The sequence below is a fragment of the Humulus lupulus genome, chromosome 9, assembly GCF_963169125.1.
Source record: "Humulus lupulus chromosome 9, drHumLupu1.1, whole genome shotgun sequence".
NCBI classification, from domain to species: Eukaryota; Viridiplantae; Streptophyta; class Magnoliopsida; order Rosales; family Cannabaceae; genus Humulus; species Humulus lupulus.
The window spans coordinates 27,265,086-27,290,455 of NC_084801.1; the positions used below are offsets into that span (position 1 = coordinate 27,265,086).

Consider the following 25,370-nt stretch of genomic DNA (forward strand, 5'->3'; position numbering starts at 1 on the left):
AATTATCTGTAGGCAGTTAAGTGAAATATCTAATGTAAGTTCTTCTCTTGCATTTATCAAGGATATGAAGTCTCTAAGTACCTTGTAAGTAACATGGTTTCAACACATTATTACACCCTTTCTAATAAATCATTCAAATTCAAACATATCTTTTTTCTTCTGTGTTGTTCTGCTTTGAGATATAATCTAACAACTATTAAAAAAAACCTGCAGAGTACTTAGGAACAACAATATCACTGGTACAATTCCATCGAATAACGGAGAACTCCAATAGTTACAAAAACTGTAAGTTAATTAAGAAACTCAAAACTACCCTACTTGCACTATTAACTTTTCATGTTCACTCATGAAGTTGCACTTTTTTTTTTACAGAGATTTGAGCTTTAACAAGTTAAATGGACAGATTACAAACTCTCTTTTCAACATTAGCTCACTATCTTATCTGTAATACATCTTTAGTTTTCTCTCTTGGGTTAACATGCTTGTACCATTTGGTTAACTCTTTCTGTCTAAAAAAAACTGTCATTTTTTTTGGCAGTAACTTGGTTGGCAACAACTTTACAATGAATGGCTCAAACAATAGGTAATTTTCCTCAGTATTTTAGAATAGCTTCCTTCATTTGTGCTCTTATTTGTACTGCACTTAATAAATATGTTTCAAGTGTCTACTGCTTAAAACTTTTTTCTTGGATTTGTTGTTCAATATTATATAACCTCTTTCTTTTGTCTAAATTTATTCTTTGTTCCTTTCAGTCTTCTTCTTGTAACAAAAGCCACTTTTAACAACAGATGAACATAAGACTAATGGAAAAGTATTATAATAGATATGAATATATATATATACTCAACTTTTTCTTGCTTGCTTTTATTTAATATCTAAAACTTATAAACTCATATAAATTAGAGTGACAGAGAGATAGGGAGAAAGAAAAAAAGAGAAATCAGTATTCTTTCTTCTGTTGTTTTATTTTAGAGAGCTTGATTTGGTTAATTTTACAATTAAATCTCAATATCTTTGTTTTTTTATATATTAGCTTTATTTGATAAGAATAAATATGTATGTTTTAATCAACAGAAAAGTCGTATTCATTTTCTTATTATTTTTTGTTTCATAGTTGGATGAATGATTGAGATATAGTTACTTCATTTGCTTCAAGAATCAGAAACTTATATGTATGGTATTTACAACACTGAATCTTTTTTTGTTTATCCCTTTAAAAATCATAAGATTTGTGCATTGATATGAGATAAAATGCTAGAAAGATTAATAAATAATTAATGTTTTCTAATTTAAAAATCATAATTCTTTTTATAATCTGCTTTGTGGGTCAGTCGTAATTATTTTTCAGAAAATTTTAGTGAGAGTTTACGAATTCGTTCCATTCTGTGTTAGTTTTGGTGTTAGATTCACTGGTTGTTTACTTAGTTAAGAGATAGTTTTGGAAGCAATTAAATATGTGTATTTCAGATTCTAGGATGCCAAAATAATTGTTGGTTGTCTGTATTGTTGTTATAAAGCTGCAATTTTACACATTATTATAATTTTAATATGTGATTTTGATAAATTGCTTTATGTTGTAATGTGAAAATTAATATTTGGTTTTACCACATACACTGTTATTGATACAGTTGATGTGATTGCAATTCCGAGGCATAAATAAAAAGGATAAGTTTGTGAGAAGAATTGCAGAAGCAGCTGAAAGTAAGTTCAATTCAATTTCGCTTTCTGGTTTTAGATATGCAACACGCATTTTATTGATTTTTCCTCTTTTTTATTTCTATTTAATGTGATAAAAATTTCCATGTCTATACTTACTTTACATTTATTCAATAAGACCAAATAAGAAAAGAAGAAGAAAGAAAAAAATCTATTGTTCTTAAAGATTATAAAAATCTGAAATCATCAATTGCTGAAGTCTATCTATTGGAAATGTTTACTTTTAAATGGAAGTTAATTTTATCGAGTGAGTTTAGTTTATGATATCATTGTCATTTTAACTTATTTTCTTATTTTATTTATTGCCCGACAAAATTTTGGTATCTTTCTACCTTTCAAGTTAAACTTAGGTATTTATTAAAAAAAATAAAGTAAAAGAAGTTAAACTTAGGTATAACATAATTCCATATAATGTAATAAGTTGCTTCTAATTAACGTTAAAGTTCCATATAATTTATCACTTAAATGCCTGCCTTACTCTCTCTTTTCTTGGGTTTTGTTATGCTGCATTTATTTTCTGGATGCCTGCTTAATTTAACTTCTGTTTATTTTCCCTATGCAGATGAAAATGGGATATGTTTCTCTTGTTTTATGTTTAAACATTAGTGTTGATCCTTCTATTTCTTTGAAACTCTTTTATGTGGTTTAATTTAAGGTCAATCCTCATAAAACTAATTGGTATTAATTATCTATATGGATCAATAATCAAATATCTTAGAAACTGATTCTCATTTGTGTCTATATATTATCTTGTGATTTTTCTTTGTCATAGAAGTGGACGCTACTTAGAGACCAAACAAATATATTATATATTTTTTTTCATATATGTGTTAGTATGAAGCTGCCACCTTGATTATGTAAATCTTTTAGGATATCAACGATAGTCTTTCAAAGTACTTTGTTTAATGGTAGAGACAATGGCTTTTGACATAGCAAATTTTTAATTTTTTTTAAAATATTGCTCTCTTTTTGCTCAATAGATTTGATCCTTTGTCATCTAAGTTCTAACCAAAATTAACTTAAATTAAAAGAATGAGGACTGGTTTTCTTTAGGCTTAGATTTGTGCATTGTGAATTTGAGTAGACCGATTGTATTTCTATGTTTAGGCTATTAGTTTTGGGGTTAGAAGTTTGGAATATGAATTTAACTAGATGGAGCTTTCGATTATCTCTCTATGTTTAGGCTAACAATTTTAGGTGCAACATCTTTAAGCTGTTTAGAATCAGAATTGCATGGTTGGGCTACTTCATTTTGGTGCAACATCTTTGTTAGTAAAAAACAGTTCTAAAATTTTGAACATTTGGAGGACTTATTACATGTGATTATTAAAGATAACTTACTGATGTAGTTATGTAACAGGTGGTTTGTCAATAAACCGAGGTTTATGTTCATTGGTTGGCTCAAAAAACTCTAGGTCCTATAGATAATATATTAGAGCTTTGTTTTTTCTTCAAACAAAACAAAGCTCTAATATATCTTAGCATCTTGAATGTGGCTTTGGCTGACCTCCAGCTTTGGGCTTTTGTTTTGCTTGTTTCTTAGTTTTAGCTCTCGGACTTGGAAATTGTGATAATCAAGCCGTGACCCAATTTTTGTTTAAATCCTTTGATGCTTTCCTCATATTAATCTATATTCTATTTGTGGTGATATTCCTTATGTTTGGAGGCCTTTGAGCTTTGACTACATTTAAGTGAAAATTCTGAAGGAAAAAAAAAGAAATGGCCTGGAGAGTTTAAGTTTAAGCTAGTCTCTAGACCTTGCTGCCACATGGGGTTTTTGTTTGTGGTTGGCTATAATGGCTCCACCTCTGTCATTCTCTGTCATGTAAGCTTCTTTTATTTTCCTCACTTCCTTTTTATGTTTATTCTTGACTGTTTCTCTTAAACTTTTCATGAAACTTTAGGAAATGCAAGGTTAGTTTATTGAGTATGTATAGTTTCTGAGCTTATTTTTAGAAGCTTGTTTGTCTTATAGAGCTAGATAGTAGTTTAGGAAATAGAGATTTTGAGTCATTATTATAGCACTTATAGTTCAGAAGAAAAATAGAGATTTTTCCAGAAAATTCTGATTCTCTTTTTTTACTATTTCCCTCATGCTCTCTGACTAAGTCCATTCTTCTACTCATGATGTACTCTACTAAAAGTTATATATTATAAGATTTCATGAGATTTTTTTACTCTCTTTTAATACTACATATTTGACTGCAATGTGTCTTTTGGACTAATAATAGATTTATGGTGCTATAAAATCTTGAGCTTCTTGCAGTATTATTTGAGGTCAGGGGGATGTAAATTTGGAAAAGCGTGTAAATATAACCACACTAGAGGAAAGACTTATGCAGCACCATTAGCACCAGTTCTAGAGTTTAACTTTGTTGGTCTTCCAATCTGAGTGGTATAACATCATTGTTCTGTCTATATTTTAACCTTTCAACATATAAAAGCTGCAATAGTTGCTTGTGGACATCATATGTGGTTTATATCGCAGGGTGAGAAAGAATGTCCATATTACATGCGATATCCAGAACATCTGCCATTTCTGTCAAGGTCTGCTGCTATTTTCCGGGTAAGTTATTATTGTACCAGAAATTCTACTCATTTCCATGCTTATTTAAAGGGTAGCGATGATACTAAACTTTGAAGATTGGGAGTCTATTCAAAGATTTTAGTTTGCATTTGACATTAGTTGCTTCTGCTTGCAAACTCTGGTTTTATTAATGTACTTTATCCTTTATATGACTTCAATCTGTTACTTTTTTGCTTGAATGATCCTTTTATTAAAGAAAAAATTATTTGGTGGTTGCTTTTTGATGGATGTGAAACTATGTGATAAGTTTGTCTAAAACAAGTAGGAGAACTATTAAGAAATAGCTTAAGAATCATGTTTCGGTGATGAAAATAGTAATCACCCTTTCCCTTGTCATATTTATTTTTATCATTTAAGTGATGTTTTTTTTCTTTTAAATATGTACTAGATACTTTTCTCCTAATGACTGTGAAACTGATTTATATTTCATGTGACACAGTGGGTTCTTCAATAGTACAATTTTTTAACAACATTTAAGAATTCTGTTCATGTTATCTTTATGGTGGATGGCTCTTGAGAGCTCTCCACCACATATATAATTATATTTCAATATTACACACATACACATATATATTTAAATATATACATATATTGATTGAAAATAGTTTATTAAAAAATAAGATACTGCTTTTTAATTGAATTTGGCAGCAATTTCTGGTTTCTTCTTCTTTTTTTCTAGAATGTTTGTTGGAGTTATCAATTTAAGTGTTGATTTGTTGATTAGGAGTGTTTTGATCCTATTGTAGCAAGATCTGGTCGTGATTTGATTCCTGTTATGGTGTATGGGTAAGCAAAGTTAGCCTATTAGTTTGTGATTTATGTGATAATATATTGGCAAGCAAAGAATCTTAATTTATGATGTCTTTTTCTTTGGAAATTTGCAGAAGAAACATTTCTGGTCAAGAGTTTGGAGGAATGTACTGTGTAGTTTTAACTGTGAGGTACTACGCCTTTTTTAATATTATATTGGGCAATATGTTATGTTAATGTTCTTTCTTTAATTGGTTATTGATACGAGTATAATACCTTTCTTCTGCAAATGCATCCATCCACACAGGTCTATTGTTGTATCAGCTGGTCTTCTTAGGATATTTGGTCGTGAGGTAGCCGAGCTTCCCATAGTGGCGACAACTAGAGAACACCAAGGGAAAGTAGGAACAAATGAAACTTTGATTTTTTTTCTTCTTCTTAGTATTTTAGTTTTCTTTTCGTTAATGTTAAGAAGCAGAAGAAGAATAACTACTAAGTTGGTATATTTTGGTTTGTTATAACAGGGATATTTCCAAGTATTATTTTCATGTATAGAGAAGTTGTTGGTTTCCCTGAATGTGGAAAACATTGTGCTTCCTGCTGCTGAGGAAGCAGAGTCAATCTGGAAAAACAAGTTTGGATTCACAAAGATGAGTGATGATCGAGTAAGTGTATATATATTTCATGACACCATTAAAAGATTTTGTTTGGTTTTTAGGTCTTACAAATAAAAAATGAGTAATGTGGTTTGGTTGTAAATTTTTTCAGCTGTCAAAGTATATGAAAGAGGTGCAGTTTACAATTTTCAAGGGAACATCCATGCTGGAAAAGGCAGTGCAGCAGCAACAACACATAATTATAACTCTTGCTACATGTGTTTGGGAAAAGCACTCTCATTGGACTGTCCATATGTTTCTTTGCTGGTGTTTGCTTTTCTCTATTCTCACCAGCATTCAACTTGGCAACAAATGATCAATGGCATACATTGAAAGATGGGGTTCCTCACTTGGTTGTCTACACTGCATTCTTTTACTTCTCAGTATCTAGTTTTGTCCTTGCTATAATCCTCACATCACATTCCTTTACTATCCTGTGCTCGACTTACCGAAATCATCATTCAAGGCTTATATGTTGAATATTTAAGACTACTTGAATACTTGAATACTTTAAGAACATTTTGTTGTTGATGATAGTGTTGAATGTTTTAAACTAATTTGTGGATTATTAATATAATGTTGAATGTTTTTACTATTTGTTATTTGGAAATCAAGTTCATTTGATGATGCTAGTATATATTAGAAAGCTAATTTTAATTATATATATAAAAAAATATAATAGAATAAATTAGTGTTATATAAATGAATATATAATGAGAATTTAAACTTATCTAAATATTAAAATAATACGAAAAAATGTGTTATAATATCTATTACAATAACACTTTTTATAAGTAAAGAATTTTGTTATGCAAACTTCATTATATAACACAAATAATGTGTTATACTAAAGTGTAGTATAACACAAAAAATGTGTTATACTAAAGTGTAGTATAACACAAATTTATAAGTATTGAAATGTGTTGTATAATCGGCTATAAATAATATAATTAAACACTTATCTATTTATTAAAATAACACAGAAAGTGTGTTATCGTTGACAGTATAATAACACATCTGTATAACAATGATAAAGTATTATGTAAAGTACCCTGACCTACGATAACATAGTCGGTCTTAACACATCAAAAAGTGTTATGGTATGTTTTTATAACACATTTTTGGTGTTATTAAAAGCATTTTTTCTTGTAGTGGATTTAAGTTGACGAAAAACGGCGTCAACAACCAAACACAGCCTCAATTTTTTTCTTAGTTATATTTTTAAGAGACGGCATATGATTTAATTATAATATTAAAAAAATATATTGGCTACTTAAAAAATACAGCGACAAACACATAATTCAACATATCTAATATTGTAACAAAGTTGATTTAAAATTTGATAATGTATAGCATCTTCCAAGAATGGTCTTCAACGTACGATAATACTTTGAAACATTGAATTCAACTTTTGATTTCTTTCTAATACGTTAGCATTTTTGTTTTGATATACCACAGTTAATATTTTAATTTCATAAAATACAAAAGTATAAAATACCTACAACACCCTATTCATTTTTTAATAGGTTTTTTCAAAAATATATTTTTTTTTACTTTTTTACGGTCTCTGTTTTTTTTTTCAAAAATACAAACTTAAGTTTTCAAAAATATGTTTTTTTAAGTTTTATATTTACAAAAATATGGTGTCAATGAAACAACTAAAAAACAACAATAAGACAACAACTAAACATTAACTCACTGCATACTAACATGTTTTTTTTTTTTTAAAAAATATCTGCAAACAACTAAACAACAAATAGACATCAACACAACAATAAAACAACTATAAATAAATTTAAACAACTAAAAACCAACATGAAAAAAACTATACATAAAATCTAAACAACACAAAAACAACAACCCCACAACAACACAATACAACCCATTACATTTTAAAAAAACAACTAGAAAATAATAATTGGACAACAACTAGATATCAACACACCGCATTAAAAAATAACTAAAAAACTATAATTGAATAACTGGAAGTCAATTTATTGCATACTAATATGTCTTTTTTAAAAACAAGATTTAAAATATATCAGAAAATAATTAAAAATCAATTAGACATCAACACAACAATTAATTAATTTTCCATAAATGTATATAAGTAAAATTTTGGATATTTATACAACAAATATTACTTTATTTTTATTTTGTCGTGATCCTTTTAGTATTGTTTTCCTTATTATTCAACAAATGTTGGCTCCAAAATTTAGGTGTATCCTTTGTTGACCTTTCAAGATTAATATATTTTTTTTCTTTTTTCGAAATTTATTGAGTGATAGAGATGGCATAGTTTTGGCTGAATTGCTTTATTTTTATTGGCCAATGTACTATAAACAATAGATAACTACATAATCTTGTCTATTGAAAACAAATACAATAGTCTTCCTTTAACATAACATGAGGTAACATTGATGAGTACGTAAAAGTATAATAAACAAATAATAAACAGTAAAAAAGTTTAAAATGCTGTGTGTAAGTAAAAATATTAAAAAAATGAATTTTTTGTCACATTATGTAAAATTTCTTTTTTTAAAGCACTCCACTTCATCAATATTTTATGCAAAAATTAATAGTAACAATGAACAGAAGAAAATACATGGGTAGGTTTTTCACTCTTCTTACAAAAACAAAAATAAAGAAGAAGAAGAATATATGATATTCTGTTTGTTTGATAGAATTGTTAAAGTAGAAATATTAATAATAATAATAATTTATAAGGGTATTATAGTCAATATAAGATATGAAGAGAATATTTTTGGATCTTATGAAAATAAAGTTTATTATTTTTCGTTTGAATAAATCAAGAAATAAAGTTAAACATTATATTTAGCCATAATATATAAGTACATGTGTGATCTTGTATTTCAATACATACACACCACACAACTTTTCTACGCTTAATTTCGAACATGAAGAAATAAACATGGGAGTTTTATAGATCACCAAAATGGAGTACTTCTTTGTTTTGATCATTATCTCATCCATCTTTTTTCACTCAATAACCTCAAATTCAATTTCTACAGATGGTTTTCTTGAATGTTTTACTTATCATTTACAACACCACTATGATAAAAACGACCCAGTTTATTCCAAGATAATTCTAACCAAAACCAACTCTCACTATACCTCACTCTTACAATCTTCAATCCGAAACGGCAGATTTTTGAACAATTCATTGACACCAAAGCCTGAAATCATCCTGACCCCTTTTCACAAATCTCAAGTACAAGCTGCGGTGATTTGCTCCAAGCGAAACGAGCTCCAAATTAAGGTTCGAAGTGGAGGCCATGACTACGAGGGTTTGTCTTACGTCTCTGACGTTTCACCTTTCATGATCATCGATCTCATAAATTATCAATCCATAAAGGTTGACATAAGGAACGAGGTGGCTTTGGTTGAGGCCGGTGCTACTCTCGGACAGTTGTATTACGAAATCGCTAAGAAGAGTAAGGTTCATGGCTTCCCAGCTGGGTCTTGCTCCACTGTGGGAGTTGGAGGACACTTCAGTGGAGGTGGTTTCGGAACCATATTCAGAAAATATGGCTTAGCAGCCGATAATATTCTTGATGCTGAGATAGTCAACGTTAATGGCGAGGTTTTGAATCGACAGTCAATGGGGGAAGATCTGTTTTGGGCCATTAGAGGAGGTGGAGGTTCCAGTTTTGGAGTGATTTTGTCATGGAAAGTCAAGTTGGTTCGTGTTCCTCCAAGCGTAACAATATCCCACATCGAAAAGACGCTGGACGAAGGTGGGGCCAAGCTTCTTAATAAATGGCAAACCACTGGGAAACAATTTCACGAAGACTTATTCCTACATGTCACAACGGCAGTTACAACAGCGGTTGATGGTACCAAAAAAACCATTCAAGTCGCATTCACCTCGTTATTTCTTGGACCGGCCAAGAATCTAGTCTCTCTAATGGATCAAAACTTCCCAGAATTAGGTTTGCAGCTCGAGAATTGCACTGAGATGAGTTGGATCCAATCTGTTCTTTATTTCGCCGGGTTTTCCATTAATGGCCCCTTAGAAATCCTGGCTAATAGAAGTACAACCAACGTAGGGTTCTTCAAAGGAAAATCAGATTACGTGTCCGAACCGATTTCGGAAACTGGTTTGGAAGGGTTATGGCAAAAGCTTTATGAAGATGAAGGATCCTTCTTGATTTGGAGTCCTTATGGTGGAAGAATGAGCCAGATTTCGGATTCGGAAATTCCTTTCCCTCATAGGAGTGGGAATTTGTATGGTATTCAGTATATGGTTACTTGGAATTCTGAAAATGAAACTGAGAACCATATTGGATGGATGAAAAGGTTGTATAGTTATATGGCACCATATGTTTCTAAGTCCCCAAGAGCTGCTTATTTCAACTATAGGGATCTTGATATTGGAAGGAACGAGAGAGTTGGTAATACAAGCTACGCAAAAGCACGAACTTGGGGTTTAAGGTACTTCAGGCATAATTTTATAAGACTTGTTCGTGTTAAGACCAAGGTTGATCCATGCAATTATTTCAGGAATGAACAAAGCATTCCAGTTTTGCAATCTGGGAGAATGAAGGGAAAGAATTAACAAAGTAGTATATATATATAGTTTGGCTTTTGATTTGCTTATTATTAATTTCGTTTTACTTGAGTTTTTAATAATGGAACACCACCGATCAAATAATGTTATGCTTAAGACTGCATGTTCCCTTGGTAAACGGCTCTATTTAGATAATAAGGCCAGTTAATGTTTATCGTATATATATATATAAATATTTTCTTAACGAAATTAATTTACAATAATTATGGGAGATTTTTTTACCCTATCCATACGCAATTGGTGATATTAATTTATTTGGTGAATTATAAATAATTAATACATATAGTTATTAATTATTATTAAAACTAGAAAATATAACTGAGCTTCACCTAGTTTTTTGTAATATTAAAATATATGTATTTTGAAATATTTTTTGCAAGATTGTGAGTAAGAGATTCATTTTCATGCGACCCGTACACATATGCTCCTTATATGGATACGTAAGGGCGTCTTGACTGTGATTTTTTTCTTCTTTATGATAATGTTCATTACATAGCGAGTCTCCTTCAGGTTTTCGAGAAATTCTGAATAATTAAAGTGCCAAAAATAAAATTCAAGCTACTTGTTGTATGTGTGTTTTTATTTAATATTAGTATAATTTGATGTGCTTTGCGTTATTTTTTTGTTTATTATATAATTTTTTTAAGATTTTTATATTTTTAGGGTAGAAAATTTATAAATAACGACATTTTGCAAAATCATTTTTTTAAAATAAATATTTTTATTAATTTAATTAATAATTTTCTTAATGAAATTAATATCACGTGTATACATTTTAATATTTTTAATTGTTAATATATTTTGGTTTTAAATTTGAAATATCAAACAATAAATCTTGAAGATAAATGTCAATTTATGTATGATTCATTTATTATTATAATTATTAAAAACTTAGTTATTCATAAATATCTTATTTAAATATAAATAAAAATATTTTTATTTTAAATTTTAAATGTCAAAACAATAAAAAGATAAATACATATGGAAATTTTTGAAATAAAATTCAATTATATATGATTATTTATTATTATAATTATTATAAATTAGTTATTTATAAATAAATTAAGATATTTTGAATTTGAAATATGAAACAATAAAAATATTATCATGAATTGGAAAATCTTCAAGATAAATATGAATTTATATATGGTTGATTTATTATAATAATTATTAAAAAATTAGTTATTAATAAATATTTAAAAAAAGAGTTACGGAAGAGACATTGTTGTTATTGATGATTTTAGATATTTTGTTTTTTGAATTATTTAATATTCATAAATTCACATTATTATCAAGGCAATGATAGTATCCTAGATTTTGATTTGTTAATTATTTGCGCTTAGGAATAAATGAAACTTGAGTAACTTAATTCTATAAAGTCAAGTTTTAAGGGTTTTTTGCATCCTATTATTAAGTTTCTTTATGCATAGAGACCGTTAACCGTGTAATATTTTCCAATTTTGACATTGTCATTTAAAATATATCTGATGACGAACTTTATAGGTATTATTTATGTTTTTTCCAAATAAAATCTCTTATGTTGGTTTATCAAATTATTGTCAAGGCAATGATAGTGTCCCAGAGTTTAATTTGTTGATTATTTGAGCTTAGGAACAAATTGAACTTGAGTAGCATAATTCTATAAAGCTAAGTTTTAAGGGTTTTTTGCTTCCTATTATTAAGTTCATTTATGCATGGAGACCATTTACTTCATTTAGAATTGATGAATTGGATTTCTGGACATGATTATTGTTTACCTTGTATGGTAACTTCCTAAATATGTGAATATGTTATTGATGAGTGACATTTTTCATACTTATTAGTTTTATAAGTTGGTAGGTGTGATAAGTTATTATATACTATTGCTACTTAAAGATATTACAATACATATATTAAATTTTCTATGTAGCAGCATATTTTGATGGGAAGGTAAATTTAGATTTTTTTCCAGTCTATTTACTCGTATCTCTTCCGTAAAAAGGGAAGGATTATTGAAAGAGATTGTTGACCATGATTTTGGCCAACTGCGAGTAGACGCAAAAACGAAAATAAACCTTGAATAGAAAGTAAATAACACACGTAATTTTTATAGTGGTTCAACCCCAATTTGTTGGTAATAACCTAATCCACTTGAAGTTGTGATATATTTAGCCTACACTTAAGATCAGATGAACTTGAGCCAACTGAACTTCTTAAGTGTAAGTAGAAAAATACAGAGTTTCTCTTTATAGAGAATACAAGCTTTCTCTCTCTAAGCTCTCATACAAAATGCCCTAAGAATGCCCCAAGAGAGAGCTTTTTTTTCTTTCAAAAGACTAGATCCACTTAAATTATGCCATGAGCCATTTATTTATAGGCTCATGGATCGTACATCAGAAATATCCCTTTTGACTGGTTCCTTGGTTCTTTCAACCAACTTTAATTAACTAAAATATAAATAAATTCAAATTACAACAATATAGCTATTATTCTGGGATATCTGAGAGATTCCCGCGGCAGTTGCAAATGATTCGGGTTGAAGCCGTTACTAAAGCTTTACTGAAGAGATACTAGATGGTAACTTCTGAGATTCTGATTCGTGGACCGACCAAATCCATCCCCGAAATGACTGGTCGGCCAAGACAACTCACTAGTCGGCATAGGCAAGCACATTCTAACCCACCTCTGGTCGGTATAGGGAAAGAACTCCTCTAGCACACCTCTGGTCTAACATGACACATCTCTGGTCTAGCATGACACATCTCTGGTCTATCATGGCATATTTCTAGTCTAGCAAAACACATTACTGGTCTAGCAAAATACTTTGTTGGTCTAGCAAAACATTTTACTGGTCTAGCAAAACAATATACTGGTCTAGCAAAACACTTTACTCTGAAGTGACTGGTCGGACATAATTTTTTACTAGTCGGTCAAGAACCTTACTGGTCGGACAGAAACCTTACCTGGTCGGTCAAATCTCTTTCTGACCAGGTAAATTCATTTCCTGACCAGTAATAACACAACTCCATAGGTCAACTTCCAAACTTTGCACTTCCTTGGTAACCACATTTATTAACTATTAATGTGTCATTTACTTACCATGCATTGCCACTTGTCACTTTTGATTGCCACGTCATCGAACTGAACTTTTGGGGATAACATTTGCCCCCCAAGTTTATTATATGATTCTCGTATGATAAACTTTTTCTCTAGAAAAATGTTTTTGAGGTCATCCAAAAGCTTCCACCCGGTCAGCAACTTTCATTTTTGTAGTAAACCCACAATTGAACTTTTCCTTTCATGAAAACGGTAGTTATCAGTTTCCCATTTCCATTGATCCTTCGGGTTCATGGGTATATGATGAGCATTGATGTTATCTTGAAGCTTATTGAACCCTTGAAATTCAACTTGTTTTTTCGAAACTTATAGCCGATCGGTCACTATTTTTGGTCGATAGGCCTAGCTCCTCGGAAATAGCTTGTTGGGAAAAAAATGCATATATTCGATTGGTCATTTTCATCTAACCGCCTGGACACTCGAACATTCCCCCAAGCTGATCGGATGCTCGCCACCAATCTGCTCGGATGCGCACCTAAGCCGCTCGGTCATGCCCAATCTGCTCGGACACGACTAACACCATCCGCTCGGACGCGCGCATGATTGCTCGAACGCTCAGATATCCGCTTGGACACGCCTGACACCATCTGCTCAGACGCGCGCATGATTTCTCGGATGCTCGGACATCCGTTCGGACACGCCTGACACCATCCGCTCAGACGCGCGCATGATTTCTCGGATGCTCGGACATCCGCTCGGACACGCCTGACACCATCCGCTCAGACGCGCGCATGACTGCTCGGACGCTCGGATGCGCGCATGAATGCTCGGATGCTCGAACATCCGCTCGGACACGCCTGACACCATCTACTCGGATGCGCGCAAGACTGCTTGGACACTCATGCCAGCCGCTCAGACACGCCTGACACCATCCGGTCGGACGCATGCATGACTGCTCGAACACTCACGCAAGCCGTTTGGACGCAGCTCCATCCCGCTCGGACACGTATGCCAGCTGCTCGGACGCAGCGCCTAGCCATTCGTCCACCAGATCCTAACCACTCGGTCTTGAATTCTCTTAAGCCCTCGGGCTTATAAAAAATGGTTCATGCATTTTAGGCACCAAAAATTTCTGCTTATTATTGTTGCTCTCGTACATGTTTATCTGGGAAGTAAATATTTTTTCTTTGCATTCATTTGTTCGCGTTTGTTTGGTTCACTCCAGGGACCCATCACTGTTAGTCATGCTCAACACTGAGCAGTAGACTATAAGGAGCTGTTCATGGTCTTGAATGATCAATTGGTGGAAGCCCAGGCAAAGATTGATGTTGACGATGTGCTTGCCTCTCCTGCTCTATCACTCCGACCAGAGGAGGTCCTGGATGTTGACGATGGTGTTAACCAGTCAAGGACTAGTTTACTCGACCAGTAGACACTCTTAGCCTACCCAACAACAGATTTTCCTACTCGACCAGTGATATATGCTCTGCCGACCAGGGAATTTGTATCTGCTCTCCTGACCAGGAAAACTTTGCACCTGATCAGCTAAACTTTGTACCTGGCCAGTAGTTTACTCATTTTTTCTTATACTTTTGTGAAGACAATTATTGCTTAGCAGCTTTGATATTTTTCTCGTACAGCCGAGCTGTTGGCATTTATACTTTACTTTTCTTTGCTAACTTGAAATATTCTGAGTCTTTTTAGACTTAAAACATTATAAGTTTTTGTGAATAGTACAGTCACTCTGATGTATGCCTTATATTTTCGCATGAGTACTTAGTTTTCTAACTTATAAATTCTATAAATTATATAAGTCCCTACTAAGTATATTTTCTCACACTCTTATTGCTCTAACATTTTATGAGCATAATTTTTATTGTCACACGAATATCTGCTTCTAACTTGAAATTTTTAAAAATTCCAAGTTACTTAAGCTTTGTCAAACAAGTTAGCTTAATGGCCTTTTTTGACTTCAAAAATTTACAAGTCAGCCTAAAAACAAATATCTTAACTCGTGCTCTTATTGCCTGTGTTTAATTATATACTATTATACCCCATGTGCCCCCCAAGTGATCGAGGGTTGAAAGATCCTTGGTCACCTACTACTTGACCGAATCTGTTCAAGCAGTTGATTACTCGTGAAACACATAAAATATATGGAAAATATTCGAGCAGTTGAACACTACTTGAACGTACCAACCAGTTGAACACTGTCTGATTTTACTGAGCAGTTGAACATTGTTCGGATAATTAACACACATGCACATTTGTAGCAAGAATCGACCACGCTACGCATAATCTCTTTTATTACTTGTAAAAAAAAGGACAAAGCGTGTCTAATAGCGAGTCTCAAACAACAAAAACTGTTCAAAAATAAAGAAATGACTAGTTAGCAAATAACCATATCATAAACCAAACTCAAATAACAAGTTAAACAACTTGAAATTAAGCTACCACTCTGAAAGCGGTATTTTAGTGATAATATATCCTCAGATGCTCGCTATTCCAATGGTTCTTGATCAGGCTCCGTTCACAAAATCTGATCCTAGCACTCCTGCTCATGTCGAAGTGTCTGGGCATACCTCTCCATTGCCTTGTTGCTATCCTCAGCCAAGTGTGGACCTCCACATATAGTGTCTAAGTTAAAGTCCACAAGCCCGGGTTGCAAGGGTGGAGATCTATGTCGTTTGATCCCAGAATTGATGCTGCCTCCTTCTCCTTGGGGTGTCTCTGCTCGGTACTTTTTCAACTGGGCCGACCGGAGAAGAAATTCTATCTCATCTTTGAGGTGATTGCATTCATTCGTGTCATGACCATAATCTCAATGGAAACGATAAAACTTATTCATGTCTCTCTTACTCGTCTCTTTCCTGATGGGTGGAGGTTTCTTGTAGAGAACCTCTTCATGACTGGCGAGATATATTTCCGCCCGGCTGGCCAAGAGAGTGGTGTAATTAGTGAACTGAGGCTCATACTTGGTTGGCCTTTCGTTTGAACTCGACTGAGCCTTCTTTTCTTCATGGTGGTCAGACCCGTTATTCCCACATTTCTTTCCACCATTTTGACCGTTTCCACCATTCTTATGATGGTCAGCAGATCCGCCCGGATTGGTTATGCCTTTCTCCTCTTTCTCGATCGTGTCATCCAATTTCATATACTTATCCGCTCGGTCAAGAAATTGTTGAAGTGTTGAAATTGGATTTCTATGGATACTATCCCACAAAGGGCTTCGATAAGTTATTCCAGAGGATATGGCAACCATCTTCCCCTCGTCTCCGACAGCAGTTGCTTTGTTGGGCTCTCTCATGAATCTTTGTATATAATTCTTTAGAGATTCATCCTATCCTTGTTTGATATTTCTCATGTGGTTGGCATAAACTGGTGGAGTCCGAGCAACACTGAATTGTCTACAAAACTCCTTCCTGAATGCTTCCCAAGAGGTAATGGAGTTTGGCTTAAACTTCCAATACCATTCCTGGGCAGTATCCGACAATGCAGTCGGGAAAACTCTACACCAATAATCGTCACTTACCCCGAGCAGTTCCATCTGGTACTTGAATTTCCCAACATGTCTAATGGGATCTGCCTTTTCTGTATATACTGGCAGCACCAGTGCTTTATATTTTTCCGGTGGTTGGGCTACTCTAATCCGGGCACAAAATGGGCTGCCACTCCAGTGGTCTATCGCATCCATCCTGAAAGGTCATTTTGACAAACCTTGCACTGCAGTTGTTAGCACATCAAGCTGGGCTTGGATGGCTGGGAAACTAAGGTCTTGACCGCCTGGTCGGGCATTATCATCTGGTGCACTATCGTCAAGTATTTCTAATTAACTTGCAGGGCGGTTTAGATTTTTCCCTTCGACCGGGACAGTCCTCCTCTTGTTGGTGATAACGTCCCTTAGATCTTTCTGGGAAGCTTGTTCTCCTACCCGGTCGAACAACCTACTTTTCAGTTTTTCAGAGGGCTTACTACGCAGGACCTGCTCTTTCCCACTACGCTGCTGGCTGGGGTGCAGTGGAGACTTTTCGATACATCCCGGGCAGTCTTTTCCTCCTTGTGGGTTGTTGTCTTCTTTATCCTTTGAATGGTTGGTGTGATGACCATCAGCCTCATCACGACCATGCCCATCTTTGAACTGTGAAGTCCTCTTATCTCGAGGAGTCCAGGTCTGATCCTGCTTGGGTGGAGTCTTTTTACTGCCCGATCGGGACTCCCTTATTTAGAAGTTTCTGGTCGGTGGCTCTTGGAGGGGGTTCTAGAGTTCTCCCTTTGTGTCGAGGCCTTTTTGGATTGGACCCCATCATCTTCCCGACCAGGGGGGTTACTCCTGCTTCTGTCCGGTCCCCGAGAATTGGCTCTGTCAGTGGTCCTTTGACCAGCATTATTATTTTTTACTCCCTGTGCAGCTGCTCCTCATGCTGTGGTCTGGGCATTGGCCTGAGTGAGCTGAGTGGCCGCTTCTAGAGCAAGTGCAACCTTGCGGTGTCGCCGATCGACCTCCTCCTGTCGTCGCCTAATCTCTTCACTGCTAGCATCCATCTCTTGTTTTTGCTGCTCAAATGCAGCCTTTTGCCTGGCCAATTACTCTGCAAAAGACTCCTGCCGAGCATTAAATTGCATCATCTCCTCTTGGATAGTGCCTATTTCTTCCTAGAGTTTTTCAACTTCTAGAGTGGTCTCCTCGAGAAAGACCCTGGGCTCAGTCTCAGGGTTATGAGGTCCAGGACCTTCTGCTCTAGTAGGCTCTTTTGACGTACTTGGCTTTTTGGAGGCCATGCTAGTATTCTTGGGAGCCATGCTGGTAGGGTAGCAGCGTATTTCTTCTATTCAGGCTCTCAATGAAAGCACCAACAAATGTTGACCACGATTTTGCCCAACTACAAGTAGACGCAAAAACGACAATAAACCTTGAATAGAAAGCAAATAACACACGTAATTTTTATAGTGGTTCAGCCCCAATTTGTTTGTAATAGCCTAATCCACTTGGAGTTGTGATATATTTAGCCTACACTTAAGATCAGATGAACTTGAGCCAATTAAGTTTCTTAAGTGTAAGTAGAAAAATACAGAGATTCTCTTTATAGAGAATACAAGCTTTGTCTCTCTAAGCTCTCTTAGAAAATGCCCCAAGAATGCCCCAAGAAACAGTCCCAAGTTCTCAAAACGAGAGAGCTCTTTTTTCTTTCAAAAGACTAGATCCCCTTAAATTATGCCATGAGCCATTTATTTATAGGCTCATGGATCGTACATCAGAAATATCCCTTTGACCGGGTCCTTGGTTCTTCCAACCAACTTTAATTAACTAAAATATAAATAAATTCAAATTATAATAATATAGCTATTATTTCAGGATATCTGAGAGATTCCTGCGGCAGTTGCAAATGATTCAGGTTGAAGCCGTTACTAAAGCTTTACTAAAGAGTTACCGAACAGTAACTTCTAAGATTCTGATCCGTGGACCGACCAAATCAACTCACTGGTCGGCATAGGCAAGCACCTTCTAGCACACCTCTGGTCGGTATAGGCAAAGCACTCCTCTAGCACACCTCTGGTCTAACATGACACATCTCTGATCTAGCATGACACATCATGTTACATCTCTGGTCTAGTATGACACATCTCTGATATAGCAAAACACTTTACTCTGAAGTGACTGGTCGGACATAATTTTTTACTAGTCGGTCAAGAACCTTACTGGTCGGACAGAAACCTTACCTGGTCGGTCAAATCACTTTCTGACAAGGTAAATTCATTTCCCGACCAGTAATATCACAACTCCATAGGTCAACTTCCAACATTTACACTTCCTTGGTCAACACATTTATTAACTATTAATGTGTCATTTATTGACCATGCATGGCCACTTGTCACTTTTGATTGCCACGTCATCGAACTGAAATTTTAGGGATAACAGAGATCATAAGCTTTTGTATCATAATTATAAGATTCAAAGTCAAATTGTACCAAAACTTCACATATAATAATAATAATAATAATAATAATAACAATAATAATAATTTACTTAATAATATCCGTCAAGAATAATATTAAATTAATTTAATTAATTATTATTTAAATTTATATTGATATACAAAAATATATTTTTTCTTATAAAATATCTTTAATTTAAAAAAAATCTACAAAATAGATATGAACATATTATTATAAATAAAATAACTAACATCTTATTTGAATATAAAATAATAATAGTAAATTAATTAACCACAAATAAGCAGATAAAAAATAAGATGGTATATCAATTTTATAATTTATCCTATTTTTTATTCATTTTAAATAATAATAGTAATTGTTGACCCAGATTTTGGCCAACTGACACGGAGTCAGAATATGCTTGATGTGAATTAAAGTGTTGAGAAGAACGTAATGACAAAAATAAATAAGACACGGTATTTTATAGTGGTTCGGCCCTAGGATCTGGTAATGACCTACGTCCAATTAGGCTGTTATTGATGTGAGAATCAAAGATGTGATCAAAGAACTAGAGTTCAATGAGTTTCACCAACCTCTGAAGAACAATACAATATTTTCAATAGAATTACCCTAGTAATCAGTAATTCGAGAGCCAAATGTCCCTCCTTTGAGCTATATTTCTCTATTTATAGGCTCAAGGGGGATTACATGATTTAGTTGCCGATATACTCTCCTAAACAACAGGATATTCAGGAGATTATGTGAGTAAAATTCAGGATTATACAAAGATCTCAATATAAATGTAACGTTGTACGCGGAACCATCGACCAGACTGGTCGCAGGTATGATCGGGCCGCCTCCTGCTTCTAATACGTCTTCTGGTCGATACTCTAGTAGAGTTCTTCCAGGTGTCAGCCACGTGTCCAGGGATCACTTGCCACGTCATCAATGCCAATTTTTTGGATAACATTTGCCCCCCAAGTTTATTTATCACGAGCAATAAATAAACTTTTGAGCGAACGACTCTTCGGTAACCCTGCCTGACGTGTCAGAACCCTTCGTGTGTTCTTGGGAAAAGTAACCTACTCCTGTTTACTCATGACTTTTCGGTTCCCCAGTAATAATTCGACGTCCATTCCGCTGCCCCATACTTCGAAAAAAAGAAACTGATGATTACACCTTTTTAATGCCACAGACAATCTTATATAACATCCCCGAAATCTTCCTTTTCTTTTTACGCACGCCACTACTCACTCCAGAAACCCTAAAAACCAGATCTTTAATCTTCTCCGGAGACCGTTCTTCTGCATTTTCAAGACTCAGCCCGAGAGTTCCTTGAATTCCGAAGACCCTTTTCCCATCTCTACGATCATTTTCTTGGTAAGTTTTCGAATCCTTATGCTTCAAGTTTTCATGATGCATGCTTCTGTATGTTGACTGTTTGAATCCATCTGCTTCTGGTTTAAGATGCTTGTGAGTAGAATGTCTTGTAGGCAAAAAGGGTTACGAGTTAGTTTAATAGTCAGGATCATACTTTTACGACGTAAAATCGAAGTAAAAATTCGATCTTAGGCTAGTTGGAAAGTAGGTTTTTCCCGCCCTAAGGAGAGTTGAAAAAGCTTTTTTGAAAAACTTTTTACTTTCACCCTTTGATCCGTTTTTTTAAACTATTCGTATGGAACATTTAGCTTTTTGTTAGAATGCTATTGTATAAAAGCTTGGCTTTTATACTCGACCAGTGTTATTCTAAAAAGCCTTTAAAAATTCTTCATCCTCACCTCCCCATTCTTCTGTTTGCAAACCTTGATGCCAGATTTGTGGGGAGGTGAACGACCCATCGACGACGATCTTCTCGCCCAGCTGCTTGAAGGCGAAGAACAACCGGCTAACCGAATCCACGAGATTCCTTTCTCTCGATCCTCACCCAGACCTCGTCCTTCTCCTCCTTAAATGGCTCGTTCCAAATCCGTAGGCAAGAAAAGACCTGAATCTGACGATAGTCCAAACCTTCCTGCCCAGCCTGATTCGCATGCTAGGGTTCCCTCGACCAGCGGTCAAGACAATCTTGTTCCTGACCCTAACATCCAAATTAGAGCCTGTCCTCGCCATCAGAATCTGCTTGATGTCGAGTGGTATACCTCCCCGACCAGCGTAGTGACCCTTCGGATGGTTGCTAACTTTTTTCTTTATTCACAGGCCTTGCTGTCTACTACCACTGCTCGTACTCGTGCTCAAGCCTCTATCGACCAGGCTCGGGTAAAGGCCATTGAGAGGTATCAGGTCAAAGCAGCCGAGGAGCTTTCTGCTGTAGAGGCCAGGCATACAAAGGAGTTGGAGGTGATGGTTCAACAGAGGGATGCTGCGGTGACAAAGCTATCGGAGGCTGAAGCTGCAAAGGCAGCTGCGATAAAGTCGAGGCAGGAGTATCAAGATGCCAGCCGAACCCATCTTCATTATTTTTTCTTTTGACTACACGACCCACGGGTCGTGATGTAAAGACAATATTATATATATTTTTGTTTAAATTTGCTGCATGGGCAGCAAACCTTTCCTTTTATTCGAACAATTACATCCAAGCAATGATGCTTGCGGTGTAAAAGATTATATCTTGATGCTATAATATTTTCATTGATTATAACATTTGTCCATATGACATAACTTAGCATAGTACTTTGGCTTGATTTGACAAAATATAAAATTTGAAAAATACTCTAAGTACCTTAGCATGCTTTCACTTATTTTGTTCATGTGTTTACATACCTCGTGGTACGCTTTGCTATCAATGTGCCTTATATGCCCCCCAAGTGATCGAGGAGCTTTAGGTCCTTGGTCACTTGCCTTGACCATGACCTGTTCGAACATTCCTGTTCGGGTGAAAACGTACCATTTGTAATACAGCAAAACAACACACGTAATGAACAAATACTTGTCAAAATAAATTTACAAAGGTTGGCAAGAATGACTGGCTGAGCACAGTCCCTTATAATCTCGTCTTAAAAATGGACTAAACATGTCTTTACGAGTGATTCTAAAATAGAATCTTACATAAACGAGCAATTAGCCATACAACGTGGCTAACCCTCTTTGCAAAACTTGTGAAAATTAAAATTTAATATAAGCCAGTCCTTTAAAAAGGACTGTTCACTGATAATACTTGCGCAGGTGTTCTCCATTCCAGTAACGTGGAACGAGATCTCCGTTTAGGCGTGCAAGTTTGTAGGTGCCTGGATGAAGGACTTCTTCAATCTGGTAAGGTCCTTCCCAATTAGGTTCGAACACTCCAGCAGTAGGGTCGTGGGTATTTAAGAAAACTCATTGTAGCACCAAATCACCGACGTTGAATTTTCTTTCCTTAACTTTGGAGTTAAAGTACCGGGCGACTTTTTGCTGGTATGCAGCAACTCGGAGTTGGGCTTTCTCCTGTATCTCATCAATTGAGTCTAGGGACTCCATCATTAGCTGGCTGTTCTGGTCCTGGTCGTATGTTAGGCGTCGATGTGAGGGGGGATCTAATTCGACAGGCAACATCGCCTCATATCCATAGGCTAAGGAAAATGGAGTATGTCCTGTCGCTGTTTGGTGAGACGTTCTATAAGACCAGAGGACTTCAGGAAGCTGCTCTGGCCATGCTCCTTTAGCTTCTTGAAGCCCCTTCTTCAGGGTGTCTTTAAGAGTTTTATTCACGGCTTTGACCTGCCCGTTTTCTTGGGGGTGCGCAACTGAAGAAAAGCTCTTAATAACTCCATGTCCTTCGCATAAATCGGTGAATAAGTCACTGTCAAATTGGTTTCCGTTGTCTGAAACTATCTTTCTGGGCAGACCATATCGACAGACAATGTTCTTGATGACGAAGTCAAGAAATTTCTTGGTCGTGATGGTTGCGAGTGGTTCAGCTTCGGCCCATTTGGTGAAGTAATCGACTGCTACGACTGCGTACTTTACTCCGCCTTTCCTTGTAGGTAGGGATCCAATCAAATCTATCCCCCATACTGCAAAAGGCCATGGACTTTGCATCTGTTTTAATTCGTTTAGAGCTGCTCGTGGAATGTTGGAGAATCTTTGACATTTATCGCATCTTCGTACAAACTCCACCGAATCCTCGTTCATAGTTGGCCAGAAGTAGCCTTGCCTTAGAATCTTCTTTGCCAAACTCTGCCCCCCAGCGTGATCCCCACAGAAGCCTTCATGCACCTCTTTCATGAGTTCCTTAGCTTTTTCTGGTGTAACGCACCTGAGTAGTGGTAAGGAATATCCTCTCTGGTACATAACACCATCGACCAGTATGTACCTAGCAACCTACCTTTGTAGAGTTCTGGCTTTGTTTCTATCTGTTGGTAGCGTGCCGTTTGTCAGATACTCCAAATAAGGTGCCATCCATGTATCTTCCATTCGAATTTCCATACTGGATCCGACTGCTTGTATGCTTGGTTTACTCAGTCTTTCTACTGGCACAATGTTCAGAGTGTCAGCATCCTTCGCGCTCGCGAGTTTGGCTAAGGCATCTGCGTTTGAATTCTGATCTCTCGGAATTTGCTGGAGGGTGTACTCAGTGAACTGGGCTAGCAAGTCTTGTTTTATTTAAGTAGGCCACCATTTTTAAACCTCGCACTTGATATTATCCTAGAATTTGATTCACCACCAGCTGTGAATCATTGTAGATATCAAGCGTCTTTATGGTCATATCTTTTGCCATTCTTAACCCAGCGAGGAGTGCTTCGTATTCTGCTTCATTATTCAACCCGGTGAAGTCGAACCTGATGGCGCAGTGAAATCGATGCCCTTCCGGCGTTATCAATATCACTCCCGCTCCAGCGTGGGATTCGTTGGACGATCCATCCGTGAATAACTTCCACGAAGGAGATTTTTCTTGAGGTTCAGGCGCTTTAGGTTGTTCACACTGCTCATTGTCTAGGAGTTCGGTGAATTCTGCAATAAGATCGGCCAAGACTTGTCCTTTTACTACTGCTCGCGGTGAATAACCAATGTCGATTTGTCCTAGTTCAACTGCCCATTTTAATAATCGCCCAGCCGCTTCTGGTTTTTGCAAGACTTGTCGCAGGGGCTTGTCAGTTAAAACTGTGATAGGATGGGCTTGGAAGTAGGGGCGTAGCTTCCTTGAGGCTAGGATTAAGCAATATGCTAACCTTTCAATTGGTGGATATCTTAATTCTGCACTGATTAGTCTCTTGCTGACATAGTAGACTGCCTTTTGTTGGCCTTCTTCCTCTCGCACTAGTACCACGCTAGCAGCAACTTCAGTAATCGCCAGGTAAATAAACAAAGTTTCTCCTTTGATTGGCTTTGATAAGATGGGAGGCTGTGCCATATGGGCTTTCAAGGCCTGGAATGCTTGCTCGCAGTCTCCTGTCCATTCAAACTTCTTATTTCCCCTAAGTAGATTGAAAAAAGGGACGCACTTGTCTGTTGATTTCGAAATGAATCTACTTAGGGCTGCGATTCTCCCAGTTAAAATTTGTATATCTTTGATCCTTTTTGGCGACTTCATGTCGATCAGGGCTTTTATCTTGTCGGGGTTGGCCTCGATCCCTCTTGAATTTACAATGAACCCCAAAAACTTCCCTGATCCTACTCTGAAGAAACATTTGAGGGGATTTAACTTCATCTGGTACTTGTTCAATACATTAAAGCACTCTTGTAAATCCCTTATGTGTCCTTCTTCCTTCTTAGACTTTACCAGCATGTCGTCCACGTATACCTCCATGTTTACTCCGATCAGCTCCTTAAACATGTGGTTGACTAGCCGTTGGTAAGTCGCACCTGCGTTTTTCAGTCCGAAGGGCATTACTTTGTAACAGTATAAGCTCGTATCGGTCCGAAAGCTGGTGTGATCCTCGTCAGGGGGATGCATGCTAATCTGGTTGTAGCCTGAATATGCATCCATGAATGAGAGGATCTCGTGCCCGGTAGTTGCATCGACTAGCTGGTCGATTCTTGGGAGTGGGAAGCAGTCTTTTGGGCAGGCTTTATTGAGGTCTGTAAAATCCACGCAGGTCCGCCACTTGCCGTTAGGCTTGGGAACCAGCACTGGATTGGAGACCCACGATGGATAAAATGCCACCCTGATGAACCTATTCTCCT

At 35.8% G+C, this 25,370-nt stretch overlaps 2 protein-coding genes across 2 annotated transcripts; both read left to right on the forward strand.

Annotated features, from left to right (window-relative positions):
- Positions 1–3,945: 3,945 nt before the first annotated feature.
- On the forward strand, positions 3,946–6,026 carry LOC133799546 (uncharacterized). The gene is made up of 7 exons (XM_062237555.1): positions 3,946–4,112; positions 4,206–4,283; positions 5,029–5,090; positions 5,189–5,245; positions 5,362–5,455; positions 5,579–5,719; positions 5,823–6,026. The coding sequence occupies exons 2-7, from the start codon at positions 4,230–4,232 to the stop codon at positions 6,024–6,026; spliced, it is 612 nt and encodes a 203-aa protein (XP_062093539.1). The 5' UTR covers positions 3,946–4,112; positions 4,206–4,229.
- Positions 6,027–8,602: 2,576 nt separating this feature from the next.
- On the forward strand, positions 8,603–10,419 carry LOC133801065 (tetrahydroberberine oxidase-like). The gene has a single exon (XM_062239195.1). It carries the CDS (start codon positions 8,667–8,669, stop codon positions 10,287–10,289), a length of 1,623 nt encoding a protein of 540 aa, XP_062095179.1. The 5' UTR covers positions 8,603–8,666; the 3' UTR covers positions 10,290–10,419.
- Positions 10,420–25,370: the final 14,951 nt, after the last annotated feature.